The sequence below is a fragment of the Orbicella franksi genome, chromosome 6 (assembly GCF_964199315.1).
Source record: "Orbicella franksi chromosome 6, jaOrbFran1.1, whole genome shotgun sequence".
Taxonomy (NCBI): domain Eukaryota; kingdom Metazoa; phylum Cnidaria; class Anthozoa; order Scleractinia; family Merulinidae; genus Orbicella; species Orbicella franksi.
Window position 1 is genome coordinate 26,760,775 of NC_138150.1, and position 14,376 is coordinate 26,775,150.

At 38.4% G+C, this 14,376-nt stretch overlaps 1 protein-coding gene and 2 long non-coding RNA genes across 3 annotated transcripts in view; 1 reads left to right on the forward strand and 2 right to left on the reverse strand.

Moving 5' to 3' along the window:
- LOC145489126 (uncharacterized) overlaps window positions 1-14,376 on the reverse strand; it is a 34,526-nt gene that overhangs the window by 14,493 nt on the left and 5,657 nt on the right. The window lies entirely within an intron of this gene.
- LOC145490066 (uncharacterized) lies at window positions 1,211-4,309 on the forward strand. The gene is made up of 4 exons (XR_014049663.1): window positions 1,211-1,365; window positions 2,011-2,147; window positions 2,567-2,683; window positions 4,120-4,309. It is a non-coding gene; the product is annotated as an uncharacterized LOC145490066 (long non-coding RNA).
- On the reverse strand, window positions 9,842-12,980 carry LOC145490844 (uncharacterized). The gene has a single exon (XM_081469946.1). It carries the CDS (start codon window positions 10,885-10,887, stop codon window positions 10,018-10,020), a length of 870 nt encoding a protein of 289 aa, XP_081326072.1. The 5' UTR covers window positions 10,888-12,980; the 3' UTR covers window positions 9,842-10,017.

Genomic DNA, 14,376 nt, shown 5'->3' on the forward strand with positions numbered 1-14,376 from the left:
AAACCTAAATTAAAATATAGAATGCACGCAATTGACTTGCTATGAAGATTGAAATTGTCTTGTGGTGGTTCATGAAAAAACCGGCTATAAAAATTGGGAACGAAACACCTCACAGCAAAAAGTTACAAGATGCAAAAATCAGGAAAGGTCAATTTCATTCCATTGTACATTGCTTCCAAGAAACACACCATTCTAATATGGAAAGTGGTCATTTTAGGTCATCAGTTAGGTATATCTTGTTTCGCGTTGGAGCTATTCACTGATTAAGCGTTAAACGAACACACAGGATTATCGCTCAATGTCTTTCTAACGTCAGAATCCGCAAATAAAGATAATTAAATACCTTGGTGCATGATACGTTGTTATTCTGTGGTGAAACAGAACTTACTGTCACAGGGGCGGATCCGGGATTTTTCATAGGAGAGGTGCACCACTAAGAAATGGCGTAACTGACTGGTGAGGTAAACAAATTTTAAAAGCGTACACGAAGAAGAAGGCTTCATCTCTGGGAGGGGTGGGGGGGGGTGTGCACCCCCTGCAACCTCCCCCTAGTTCCGCCAGTGTCAAGTGATGCTGTTTTCCAAAGGCCAATCAGATCATGCCAGTTTTCAATTTCAATCAATCAGTCAATCAATCAATCAATCAATCAATCAATCAAGCAAGCAATCAAGCAATCAATCAATCATTCGATCGATCCTTTGCTCTCTCGATCCATCAATCAATCTTTTGTACGTTTGAAACTGGTTATTATCACCAAACAATGACGACAGTTAAGCGCAATTTCGATACCATTTTAAGTCTCATGTTTAATCAATAGAATTTCAGCACTGAAAAGTTATACCCTTAGTAACGCATCACAAACTTGCCAAGCAAACCCTACAAAGTAGCCGTTTGTCTTCTTTTGTTTAAAATCTGGGTCTTGGTCCGTAATTTTTTCGCTCAACATTAGCCTTGAACTTGACTTTGGGAACGCAAAAACGTTTGATAGTCGGGGCACTCTTCCTGGTTGGTCTTACGTTTCTCAAAACTCCTCTTATCATGATATTTCCAGTTTTTCTCGTTCGGCCAAAATGTTTCATTAAGTAAATGTTTGAAGCCTACCCTAGGCGAATGCAGTTGGGCATGCGCTCTTTGCAAGCTTAACAGGTGCACGCAAGTCCCAGCAGTTGTGACATGAGCTTCAATAAAACTGTTTTCCAATTGACAGCTGTCCAGCTCAAACTAATTTGTTTCATGTTTAGGACTTCTTGAAAGGAGACAAAGTCGCAGATAACGATCAGTTGTACGCAGAGAGCTAACCTGAAGGTTTCGCGGAAGGCTGACTTCAAAGGAGGATATCTAAAGAGAAGATTCTAACGCAATAAGGTTTGGTGTTTGTAGATTTAACATTGTTAGCAGCTGGGTGTTATCATGATATTTGCCTGTGATTCCATAAACCTAGCCCAGGCAACTGGAAGAAATAGTTTCCTGTTGAAAGTCCTTCCTTCTTTCGTTTCATGGAAAAATAAGGTCGTTAGGCTTAGAATATTTTAGATGGCTGGATGGGAATCAAACCATTTACTGGTAAACTCAATATTTAAAACCTCCGTAGAAAATGTTTTAGTGTTAAAGCTTTTTCACCCTTGTTGGTTGGTGATAAAAACTCTAGAGCAATGCAGGGCGACGATATACGAACTTATTTTATGAGGCGAGTCTGTATAACTGAAAGAAAGACAGAAAACATAGGCAAACAAACATAAAACGCTATGGCAGATGAGAAGAAAATTCCAGTCGCCTTTCTACGTAGTTGTAAAAACCTGTAACCGTAGTTTAATTTAAGCAATTTGTTGTAGCAGTTCGCATTTAGTTGCTTCATTTCATGTTAAATAAAGCCTTTGAACGACAGAAATGAGCTTTTAAAAATATACTCCTGTCCTAGTATATTTCTTTCTTCTTTCTGAGTGCTACTTCGAGGACTTCGAGCGAGTAGCAACTCTTTTTACAAAGAATACGGCTGTTTGTTTGTTGCAGGAAGAGTATGGCTGCCAAGTTTCATTTGTGTCTGTTGTTGATTATTTTGGGGACCGTTGCCGTGCAGGGTGGACGCCACCCAGGGAACCGACACAGGAACGCCATGCCTGCTCCATTCTTACGACAAATGGTCGGAAGTAAGTCACTGTAGTTGTTCCTCGGATAATATATTTCTGAGTATTTTATGGACCCAAAAATTAAAAATGATAAGTTTTTTCTCTTTCTCCTGATTCTTTCGAAATAGTTTAACTGGCCTTCCTGAGGAAATTAAGAAATTTAAAGTCAACTTTGCGGACATATATTTTTGCTTCGCAACTGCAACTTGAGAAATGGAAGTTATGCGGAATGTCAAAAGATATACACCTAAAAGACACACCAGGAACATTACATGAAGACGATATATTACCATCAATGTATGGAAAACACGACCCTTATCACGATCAAAAAAGCTACTTAGGTTATCTGAGCTGAAATCAATTTTTTTTTTCAGGTTTTGTTTGTGTTATGGCTCTTTTCTTTCATGACTCATACGAGAGCAATGTTTTCTTGTTCACAGCGGATTGTGCTTCGATCAATGGCAAGTGCGTGCCATTAAATGAATATTGCCCGAACGGAGAATGCCCTTTGCAGTCGTGTCCGGGTTACCAGGAAAAATGCTGCTGTCCGGTATAAGGTATGGATTTGACCCATGAACTGATATATCATATTTTACTAACTTGAAATAAACAAAAAAAATTCAAAAGTGCTAGTGAAAGCAAAGAAATATCAACTGGCAATTTTGATGTCTTGACATGAAATTCAGCATCTATCATCAGGGGCAACCAACGGATCGTTTCGGTAAATTATCTGTTTGGAAGGCCTTTAATCCCCTCTGATTTTCTTAAGAGGATTGTCACCTCGAACTTTCGTGATATGAGAAATTTATTGTCTGTTGTTTTCGGGTTGTTAAAAATGTCGCTTTGCGTACCGAAAATAGGTCAGCTATCATTTTCGGAAGGCGATAAGACCTAAGGTTTTCGGGAAATGGACAAAAAAGCCCTAATAAATTCGAGAATACTCAGATTTCTCTAGAATAACCGAACAGATAAAATTTTTTTAGCGCAACCTAAAATTAACCTACAGAGCTTTAAAAGTGCTCCAGATAGCCTAAAACAGCGTTTAAAAGAGTTTGAGAGAAAACGGTCGTTGGATGCCCCTGTATCATTATAATCCTGTATTTTCTTCCCAAATTACTAGCGTGTTGTGTTATGCTTTGTAGAATCTTTTTATCCTTTTCACTTGTGTATTTGATGGCATAAGTTTGGACCCAAGAAGACTTTAACATTACATTCAATCCACAGGAGCTGTTGGTAATTTTAAATGTCATGATTTAAAATGACTGCGGCGGTAATATTGTAATAATAGTTTTGAATAGTTTTAATCAGTATTTAATTTGTGATTTTACCTGATGAATTGTGATATTAGCGTTGTTTAGTTGTTAGGTTTTCATTAGTTATTAGGTGGAATACCTGTAAACTAGCTCTCAAGCTAAGCGTATACGTTAAATAAAGCATTCATTCATTCATTATTCACGCCTTTATGCCCGTACAGGGGTAAATACAGTGGTTTCCCAAGGGAAACAAAAATTGGTTCGAAAAATCGGATAGTTCGAGAAATCGGAGGTAAAATTACAGTGTTTGACTGAGTAGAGGGAAATGACTTTTGTTTCGAGTTATCGGGAGGTTCGGAAAAATGAGGGTTTGAGAAATCGGGGTTCCAGTGCATATATAATCCATCAAATACTTTCGCTCGCACGCGATTGATCTAAGCGCCTCACGTGACTGAATATGCCCCGGCTAAAACTAGGGAATATCCGAGTGATATTTCCCAATTTTAAAACTGCGCGTATTGCGATACTAGCCTGATAATAATAGAACAGCCTCCATTTATCGCGAAAATATGCTCGGATATTTTACCATATCTATTCCTCAAAGCTCACAGTTTTCCTCGAGCGACGCTCTCGGGAAGCTGTCCGCTTCTCGGACAATGCGAGCATATTTTCCCGCCAAATGGAAACTATGAGTTGTTTATATACCCTGTTAAAATTAAGTCAATTTTTTCCTTTTCCAGACAACTGAAATGACGTCTGTCTCCATGATTGAAATGATGGTCTTAACTCAGTTACAATGAAATGATTAGCTGACAACATAAATGCGGAAGTAATTGGTTAAATGTGGGAATTCTTAAGCCAGGACTTGCTTGTAAGCACCTGATTAAAAATAATTTTAGACGGGGATAAATAAAGGCTGATCATTCAAAAGGTTTGTTCTGTCTCCACCCTTTTATCGTTTCTCTGTCTCGATAAAGAATAACACAACCTCAAAATTATACTTATTTCCACGTGGCTCGATGCCCTTTGATGGAAGAATAGAGAAAATCAAATAAAAGGAAAATAGCCCATGCCCACAAATGATGAAAGCTTCTACACTATGACGACAAATGGAATTACAAACTTGCAAGAACTGAGATAAATGTACATACCATTGTCTCTACAAAATACTTCAAGTCAGCATGGCGCCTTTTTACATTTGTGAAGCTCTACAAGGCCAGCTCCATAAAATGTTTCGCCTCCCATCGCCCTCTGCCTTGTAATACCTCCTGATATCAGTAACAAAGATAAATAGCCAAGAATCTACAGGTCACACATTGTGCGAAATTTTAAGGTGACTCTTAACTCCCTGGCACAATGTTTTAAAACTAAAACGTTGCATCTTATCATGCAAATGAAAATTAGATGATAAATAATGGGGCTCACTGAGCTCGTTTTTGATTTATTAGCAGCTACAGCTAAAGTAAAAGTTTTTTTAAGCTGGCCATACTGTTTCTACGGTAACTTATTGTAACTGTTACAATGAGGTTAACTAATATTCCAGGAATAGTTTCGGTTTTTGCCAGAATGTACATTCAGTGCAGAGTAATGCAATTTAATACATTGTTCATAATTTTTACTCTTGACACCAAACAATGCCCGATAAATGTCTCTTAAAAATTCACTTGCAGAAGCATTTTCAAATAATTTTCTCAAACTCATCAATAACTCATCAGGTTTAAACAATGTAAATCATAAATGTAATGGTGTTTGGATATCTGATCTTATTTGGCATAGATATTGTAATTTTAAGCCGTATTTTTATCCTTAGTTTTAGTTTCAATTGAGAAGATAGGTGTACTTGTGTATATAGTGTGTCAAACACTGAAGACCACATTCCATCACATTTTCAACACATCAAATTTTGTCAAAAATTCTCAGCTGTGTGTTATATTTTAAACATCCTTCTCCATATTTGGAAATGTGGTTAAACACGGTCTTTCATGCTTGATGTATTACATCATTGTAACTACAATTGTTGTTTGTTACAGTTTTAAAGAAGTCAGAGCAGAGGTTTGACATTTTTTATAATTTAACTTCGAGGATTTACATGGGATACCCCTTTCATTTGGGAGATACACTTTGCTCCGCATTGAAAAGCTTAAAAACCTATTATATTTGCAATCGTCTTGCTCACAAACATGAACTGGTGTGACCCATTTTTACAAGTGTGACCTATTTTTCCAAATATCATTCTTTTTTCTCTTTTTTGCAATTTTGCTCAAGCACGTCTCACAAAAAGCCGTGTATCACTTAGCCTGCTAACCCAGTCGTATTTTCGCCGAAAAACATCTCTAGCTTCGATCGCTTGAAATTCTGCATTTCATTGTCATCCAGGATCTTTCTTTGTACCACTCTTGAAACAATTCCGAACAGAGTAGAAACAACAACTGTGCCTTTCTTTCTGGAATATTGAAACCACGATGACCATGATGGATACACGAACCCGCCATTTGTATCAGACAGTTAAAAAAAAATTAACTTCTGCGATGTCAGCTTTGAAAAATGGAAAGGAATCACTTTCGATGAACTCTCGTGGTTTATGACACCATTCGCTCGACAAGGCGAATCAAATTTGGCTCGAATCTAGCGACGGTCCGCGAATTTGATCGATAGAGGCGAACAGAACGTGGATTTTCCGCCATGCTCTAGTTCGCGCCACCGGTTCTTTGATCGAATTTCGCGCGATGCATATACAGCGAAGCCTCTGGTTGTAATATTAACTATTTTAACGTTTTTTAACCAGGCTATATATGGTTAGTGATCTGGTTTACCGTATTAAATTATCCTGTCAAATGCTAAACGGGTCATACACCACAAACACCCACAAATTGTGCGGTAATGACAGATATGTAATCTGATTAGCACAAGCACCATGACGTCACGGGAAATTAGAACCCACGTCCTGTTGAGTATTTCATAGTCTCCTCCGCAGCCGTTTTTTGGGATGTCACGCAACAGAAGCGTTGCGTGACATCCAAAAAAGCGGCTGCGGAGGAGACTAGGTATTTCAAAATCTCATGAATCTCGTCATGTTACCTTCACAGTTTGCATTTCATTAAATCGTTTCTAGAGTCGTTACTTATTATATTCAGTGGTTATCAACTCATGTAGAGCCAAGTAGTCTTAAGATGTCTTGCAATAAGTAAATTGAATATCGTTATTTAAATTATCCGTTCACTTGCCGTGCGTTCAGCCGTTAGAACGGATACCTTAAGGAACGTTTTCGCGTGAGAGGTCACATATTCGTCGATACATTTTTGCGGTTGAATCGGCGGAGTTCCTCTTTTAATGACGCTTTTAGGGTCGAGAAAGTGAAATTGGCGATGTACTTACTTCTTTTTACGTGACGCGTGATTGGTGAAAAAATCCTTCGTGATACGTGATTTTATAGAAAAATTCAGCGTGATGCGTGATTGGTACCCCACCTTTGACACCCTCTTACAAGAGAAAATGCAGATGGTTTTTCTGAGCAAGCATTTTAATGACGCTCAGATGGTGAAATGTTTCGTAAATAGCGCTAACAAATAACAAATAAACTTCGCCACCGTAATTTCAATTAAGCATGCACAAAATTAGCTTGCTGATACGTTTGATTCTTTTAATCTACTGCTTAACTACTAATCTGTATCGTAACCAAAGTAACGTTTTCTACAAGACAAAGTATATGTTTCGAGAACAGCACGTAACGAGTAAAGTTCGTTGTTAGTTAAATTAAGTATTTCCGTGTCAGGTTTCTTTTACAGCCTCATGATCAGCCTGGCCATGCATTTGAATATTAACTGCTTTAATAGAGTTTTACGGATGACGACAGAAGGTTGGACTAAGAAATGGTCGATTAGTTCATTCCAGTAAGTTTGAGTTCGTATGCGTTCTTCATTAGTACGAGTGCACATATGAAGTAATAACTAACTAAATAAAAGAATGAATGAGGAACAAATAAATAAATAAATATACAAATAAATAAATAAATAAATAAATAAATAAATTCCCTGTAGCAATTGGGGCGTTACACATTAGAATTAACTTCGGACGTTCTTTTTCGTATTTTCCATGCCAGCATATTTGTAAGAGGCGCAACTGCAATAAAAACGTTTGATTGACCTATTAACAAAAAGAAAAAATAGCTTTGAACTGTTTTACTGGAAGATCGCCGGTTTAGTTGCTCGTCTATGCGTCGATGAATTCAACCCTTCAACATCCCCCCGGGCAAGGCCCCGGGCAACCCCCGGGCATTTGAACTTTTGAAGATTGGCTCGTTCAAATTCCCGCGCCCCTGGGCCAACTTGCGCTCAAATGCCCTGCTCAAGTGTAGGCGTGCAAGCTACTTAGCGAGGATATTTCAGGCACTCCTGTTGACCCCACGAGAAATTAAATCGCAATTTTGATTGTAGATTTACTTTTGAACAATTTTCAATTGAAGGATTTCTTGTGTGATCAACTAATGTGGTAAAATTTAGCCAAGTCGCGTATTTACAGTTTTGGGCGCCGCTGTTGGGTTTTTCCCTTGCAAGCGTCATTCCAGGGTGTGAAAGGTTATGATAGTAGGCCAGTAGACGCGTTTAACAACTGAATGCAATACCTTAGAATGAATTATATTTAATATTTCTTGAGAGAGGTGGTTGTACATTTTACAGCGTTTGTTCAGTCACTCTTCAATAGCAGTTCATACTCTACCTGCTCTGCGGAGGACAACTATTTCTTGAAAAAGGCAAGATCAGCGACCGTGATTTTCTACCCATTGACCAGCAACTGATTTGACTATTCAGGCTTTAAAACCTAAAAATCACACAGCTCTCGGCATCTCAGCCATTCGCTAACGAAAGCGAACTTTTAAGGAGAAGGTCACTCCAAAGAGCTTACTTTTTTGTCTCCACCTATAGCAAGTAAACATTGGCTTTTTCCACTTACCGAAGTTTCAGCCTGTAAAGTGCCTGCCATCCTGAATTTGATCCTTGCCTGGCTGGGTTGGGGAATTTGAAACTTGCCTTGGTGGGGTTGGGTGGGGTGAGTGCGGTCCTATGTGCCACATGGCACGAAGGGGACAGTTAGTTGGTGGGGTGGGGAATTTGAACCGGAAGTGTCAAGTCTTTTCAGCGGAATACACGTGGTTGTTCCAGGTATGGAGAAGAAACATCTCCATACCTGGAAAAACAGTGTATCATAAAGGCTTTTGTTCTTGGGCCATCGTAGTTTAACGAGGAATAAAACACAAATAGCGGTGTTAAACATATTAAACTTACGCATTTTAATAGCTTGACGTTTCGTATGCTACGCAACATACATTTTCAAAAGTGGAATAAAGAACGTTACAATTTTTGAAAACTATATATGAAATGCAAATAAGGGGTCTGGAAACGAGATTAAGAAACATCTGTTTCTTAACAGTAAAACAATAAAAGCCTAAGCTTATTAATAAAGTATCAGCTTCTCACTGCTGACGTTTACATTAAGAGCCGGCTTAAGTTCTTGGATGAGCAAAGTTTCTTTCCAGACCCCTTATTTACATTTCATATATAGTTTTCAAAAATTGTAACGTTCTTTATTCCACTTTTGAAAATGTATGTTGCGTAGCATACGAAACGTCAAGTTATTAAAATGCGTAAGTTTAATATGTTTATCACCGCTATTTGTGTTTTATCCCTCGTAAAACAGTGTATACTTGTCACTTCCGGTTCAAATTCCACATCCCCCCAGACAAGTTTCAAAATCCCCATCCCCCTCAGTCAAAGTCCAAATTCTCCACCCCAGGAAGGCCTTGTGTGTCAAATTCCCTACTCTCCAGGCACAGACAAAAGTCAAATACCCGTGGATTGCCTAGGGGGCGGTAGGTGGGGGATGAGGTGCGTGCTGAACTACGCGCATTCTAAATGAGCTGAAACGGTCAAATGTTCCGCAATTATTTTAGCCTTTGCAGCAGGCTATAGTTATTTCAATTTGTGCGAAAAAATACTTCATGAATTGAATTATTTATAAATAATAAAACAATTTATTTTTGTGACAGCAGTACATGCCTCATTAAACGTAAGGATGTTTTGTGCTTGTTTGCTTCTACGCGTCATGTCAATTAGTCGCGGAAGAGTGTATTTGAAAATAAACTGCTTTGGGTAAAGCTGCTTGGAGGAAACCAAAGTTTTGACTAAAATATGCGGAATAATGGCGTTATTGCCGTATTCTTTTCTAATTTACAAGAGAATTGGGGTTTTAATAAACACAATGTGATTTTGAAAGGTCTCCCAGTGCTGTCTGTTTCTGCGCACGAAAATTTCTCCGAAACTGCCGGAGATGCCTACCCCTCTGCCCTAAACCTCGAACCACAATATTTCTAAAACAAGTTTTCTTTTTACAACAGATATAATTTATTTTGTCACGAATACACTTCGAAAAACGAAGTAAAATAACGGATGAGCCAAGTAGTTATTCTGACATAAAAACGTTAATATTTTATATTTTCCATCATTTATATTAACAGACTAAAGTTTACCGGATGTACACGAATTAAGCTAAAATAATTACTAAAAATTAGTTTCTTGGTCGCGATAAACTGTTAGTTGTACTGACATTTCTAAAGTTATCTTTATAACAGAACTGACTCGTAACTACAAGTTTGCTGGGGTTTTTCTCGGAAATATATTTCGCAGTACGTCTATCATAGCGTGTCGAATGTGTCTCATCTTCAAGCAGTAAATAACAGGATTCAGAGAGGAATTAAGAAATACCAGGGTCATGGAGTAAAAATACAGACCAGTTAAAGCGGTACTTGGCAGAGATATCAGATGGGCAACTGCAACGCAATACCCTGGCAAATTACAAACTAAAAACACGAGAAATACGTAAAATGTGTTGACAGCAGATTTTCTCTGCCTCGCAGCACTTTCAGTATTCTGGACGTTCTGAGCTACTTGTGCTTGTTGTTCTTGAATTTGGTGCCTATGATGTTTTACAGTGAAATAAATGCTGCAATAAACAACTGCTGTAATTATGAAGCAAAACCCTGAAAGAGTAACGACAACCATGATAGCGAGTTTGTTAGAACTCACCATCAAAATAAATGGAAAAGAAACACATAAAACCCAAATTAATATTACCGCAGCTGCAACACGCTTGTGAGTCACAAGTTCCTGATATCTGAGATGAAGATGAACGGCCAGGAATCTGTCCACACTTATGGCCACAACACCAAAGAACGAGGCATTAACAAACAAAACTGCGATGATGTTAAACGCGGTTCTGGTGGAATTAGTAGGATTTACCATCAGAGCGATGAACAAAGGTTGAACAAGTAAACCAACACCAAGATCAGAAACAGCGAGACTCAGCAGCAATTCTTTTAAAGGCTTTGGTAACGACGAAGTTTTTCTCATGGCGTGGATTGTTAAAATGTTCAACATGATGGCGGTGTAGGCTGAAAAGGCGTTGAACACACAGCTGATGATGTACGATGAGTAGAGTGGGTCAGTTTCATTCATTATACAGCTTGAACTTTGAAAAAGAAGAGCACTGAGTGATGGTATAGTGAAGTTGTGCCGTAGGCTGAGTTTTGCACGAGATCACGTTTTGATCTTAACACGTAAAGCTGGTCTAAGTCTTTTATTACTACTTGCCCTCTAGAAGTGGTGAATTAGGGGTTCTAAACTGGCATCTGTTCTGATGTAATAGATCAAAAACGAGTGCGAGTTTTTCATCAGGGGTTCCAAACACCGAGAAACAGATGAAAGCACGACGCCGAAGGCGGAGTGCTTTTATTGTTTCGAGGTGTTTGGAACCCGTGATGAAAAACGAAGCACGAGTTTTTGAGCTGGCTTCTCAAAGTAGCATGAGAATTTTTTTCGAAGAATAGGTAATTAGTAGGCGTGCTCAATAGGCTATTGTCTGTTTTTTATTCATATGGTAAATGAAATGAATCTTTTATATGCGGCCATGTGGGCAAGTTTTAAAGGTTGAATTTTTAATAAATTAACATTATGCCGCGTGATGGAGATCGAGTGGAGATCAGAACGTTTTCGAGGTCCAAAAACCTCTTCTCAAGAAAATGTTTTGGTGAATGATGCTGTTCCAGTTTCAACTAAGTATAAAAACAAGTGGGCTGTGAACATTTTTGCCGAATGGCAGAGGTTGAGAGAGGTTAAAGTTCCGGTATTAGATTGTGGCGGTCTCTTCAAGGACTACGATTTACACAATGTTACCGCTGTGAGTGTAGATATTGCTGGAATGGACGCTCTGTCGCTGAACTATTGGTTGTCAAAATTTGTGATGGAGGTAGCTAAAAAGTCCGGTGAAAGATACCCTCCGAAGTCTGTTTATGGTATCATTTGTGCCCTCAAGCGTTATTTGGAGGAGAAAAATGGATCAGAAGCTTTGAATCCTCTGGACGCTAGTGACAAAAGGTACTTGACAACTTTTAGAGCGAATTGGTTAGTAATTTAAAATGCACTGTTTCAGGACGTTAATTTTGTGTGTTATTTTTTGAAGGTTTGTCCTTTTCCGACGTTGCTTAGATGCCGAGATGAAGAATGACGTTCGAGAAGGGCTTCACATTAAGTGTAAGAAAGAGGAAAAGGAGTTTGTGAGCGAGCAAGAAGAAGCAGTATTCTGGCAAAAGAAATTGCTGGGAACTACATCAGCTAAGTCGTTATTGAACACGATCTATTTCTACAACGGAAAAGTTTTTGGGTTGCGGGGGGGAGATCACAGAAATATTGTTGTAAACAACTTTGAAATTGGTCCAAATTTTATTAAGTTTGAAGAAAATGCCTCTAAAACTTATCATGGAGGTCTTTGTGATCTAAAGTATGTGCCGCGAGTGGTCAAGCACGTTTGTCATTCTATTGAGGAAAAGCACGAGCCGTGCCTTGTTGAGATATTCAGATTGTATGTAGGGTTAGTTGAGACTCATGCAAAGGAAGTTACTGCATTTTACTTTAAGCCATCAAAAACTAGGTTCGCATTCGATAAAGCGCCCGTAGGCATCAACAGCTTGAACAAGATTTTGCCTGACATGTGCGACGCGGCAGGCTTTAAACGCAAAACCGCTCACAGTTTGCGCGTTACTTGTGTTTCCTCCCTGTTCAATTCTGGGGTTGAAGAAAAATTGATTCGCGAAAGGTCGGGGCATCGTTCTAATGCATTGTTGCAGTACGAAAAGCCTACAGAAGAAAATGTGTCTAAAGTTTCAAAGATCCTAGGTCCAAGTGTTGTTAGTACAACTACATGTTTTACCACAGAGAAACAGGATCAATCTTTAACGGATGTTGTTTTCCAGAAAGGAAAATTCAAAAACTGTACAATTAATGTAACGATGTCTAAGAAGGAATAATATGTTGCTGTATTGTTGTTGTAAGCAATGATTTAAGCGGGAAAAATGCTGTATTTAGAATTATAATTAAGACTGATTAAAATTCAAGTTTCTTGATCAGTGTCTTGATCAGTTTTTGAACTAATCTACCGTGTCTTGATCGGTATGTTCATTGGGTATCAACATACATGCACCTGACCCAATTGATGCGAGCTGATTGGGTCATCAGCTCATGAATAATTAATGAGTTTGAGAAGTAAAGATAAACGTCAGTTTAAAAATGTGTTGAGTTTGCATTCGCGAAACAACATATATCACGACTGTATCTTTTTTTTTCTCCTTTCTGAAATCGGATTCACTAAGTTTGTTTTCCCCTAGCGCAGACTGTGTGATTTTATAAGATGACGAGCTGGTTTTAAATACTACTTTCAGGTAGAACTGATGAATATAGGTACGAAACTGGCATCTGTTTTCATGTAAAAATACATTCCAGTTCAAATTAAGCGAATGTTTTGACATTTTTGTTTAAATTATTTAATGACTTCAGTAGTTTTCGTTTTGGGCATTACTATTGACAGGAATGCGAAGATATCAAGTAAAATGATAAATAATACTTAACACAAGGTATATTTTTTATGCGTTAAAATACAGAACTTGACAGTCGAATTTTGCATTTTCCATAAAAATGTCAGTCAGTAAAAGGTGTTTTATTTTTGAATTTGCGTAACAACTTATGTCACGATTCTAGCTTTCCTTTTCTTATTTCTAAAATCGCACTCACCAAACTTTCTTTCCCTAAGGTAGGAAAATATTTTTGTACATGGTTGCATTTCTCATTTTCCATAAACATGAAAGATGGAAAGAAATATATTGAATTTCAATTTGAACTTGTATAATTACGAAGAGGTGGGATTCGAACTCGAATTCGTTTTTCCAAAATGTCCATATTTTTATGTGGACAGAAAACAGAGGTATTTTCTGACGACGCATTCTAATGACGCTCAGATACTGACGTTCTCCACAAATTAACTTCGCCACCGTTATTCCAATTAAGCGGATTTTTATGCTTGCCCTACCGGCTTTTCTTCCTTCTGCGATTTTGTTTTACCCAAAATAAGGGGGGGGGGGGAGGGGGGTCCCCGGGCCCCTCCCCTAGATCCGCCACTGCATATAATATATGTCCGCGGAAAAATATCCGGGCATATTTTCGCGCAAGATGGAGGCTATTGTGTTTGTTATCCTTCTAATCTTTCGCTACACGCGCAGTTCTAAAAAATTGGGGACTATCACTCGGAAATTCCCCAGTTTTAGTTGGGGCATATGATTAGTTTTAGTTGGGGGATATTCAGTCACCAATCGCGAGCGAGCTAAAATATTTCATGGATTATAAATAAACAATAGCTTCCGTTTGCCGCGAAAATATGCTCGGATAATTGTCTGCGGACATAATCTGTTCCGTGAAACGAACAGTTTTCCGAGAGCGTAGCTCGAGTTAAACCGTGAGCTTTGAGGAACAGATAGACAAATATTCGAGCATATTTTCGCGCCAAATGGAGGTTATTGTGTTTATTATCCTTCAAATATTTTTCGCAATACGCGGAGTTTGAAAAATTGGGAAATATCACTCGGATATTCCCCAGTTTTGGCTGGGGCATATTCAGTC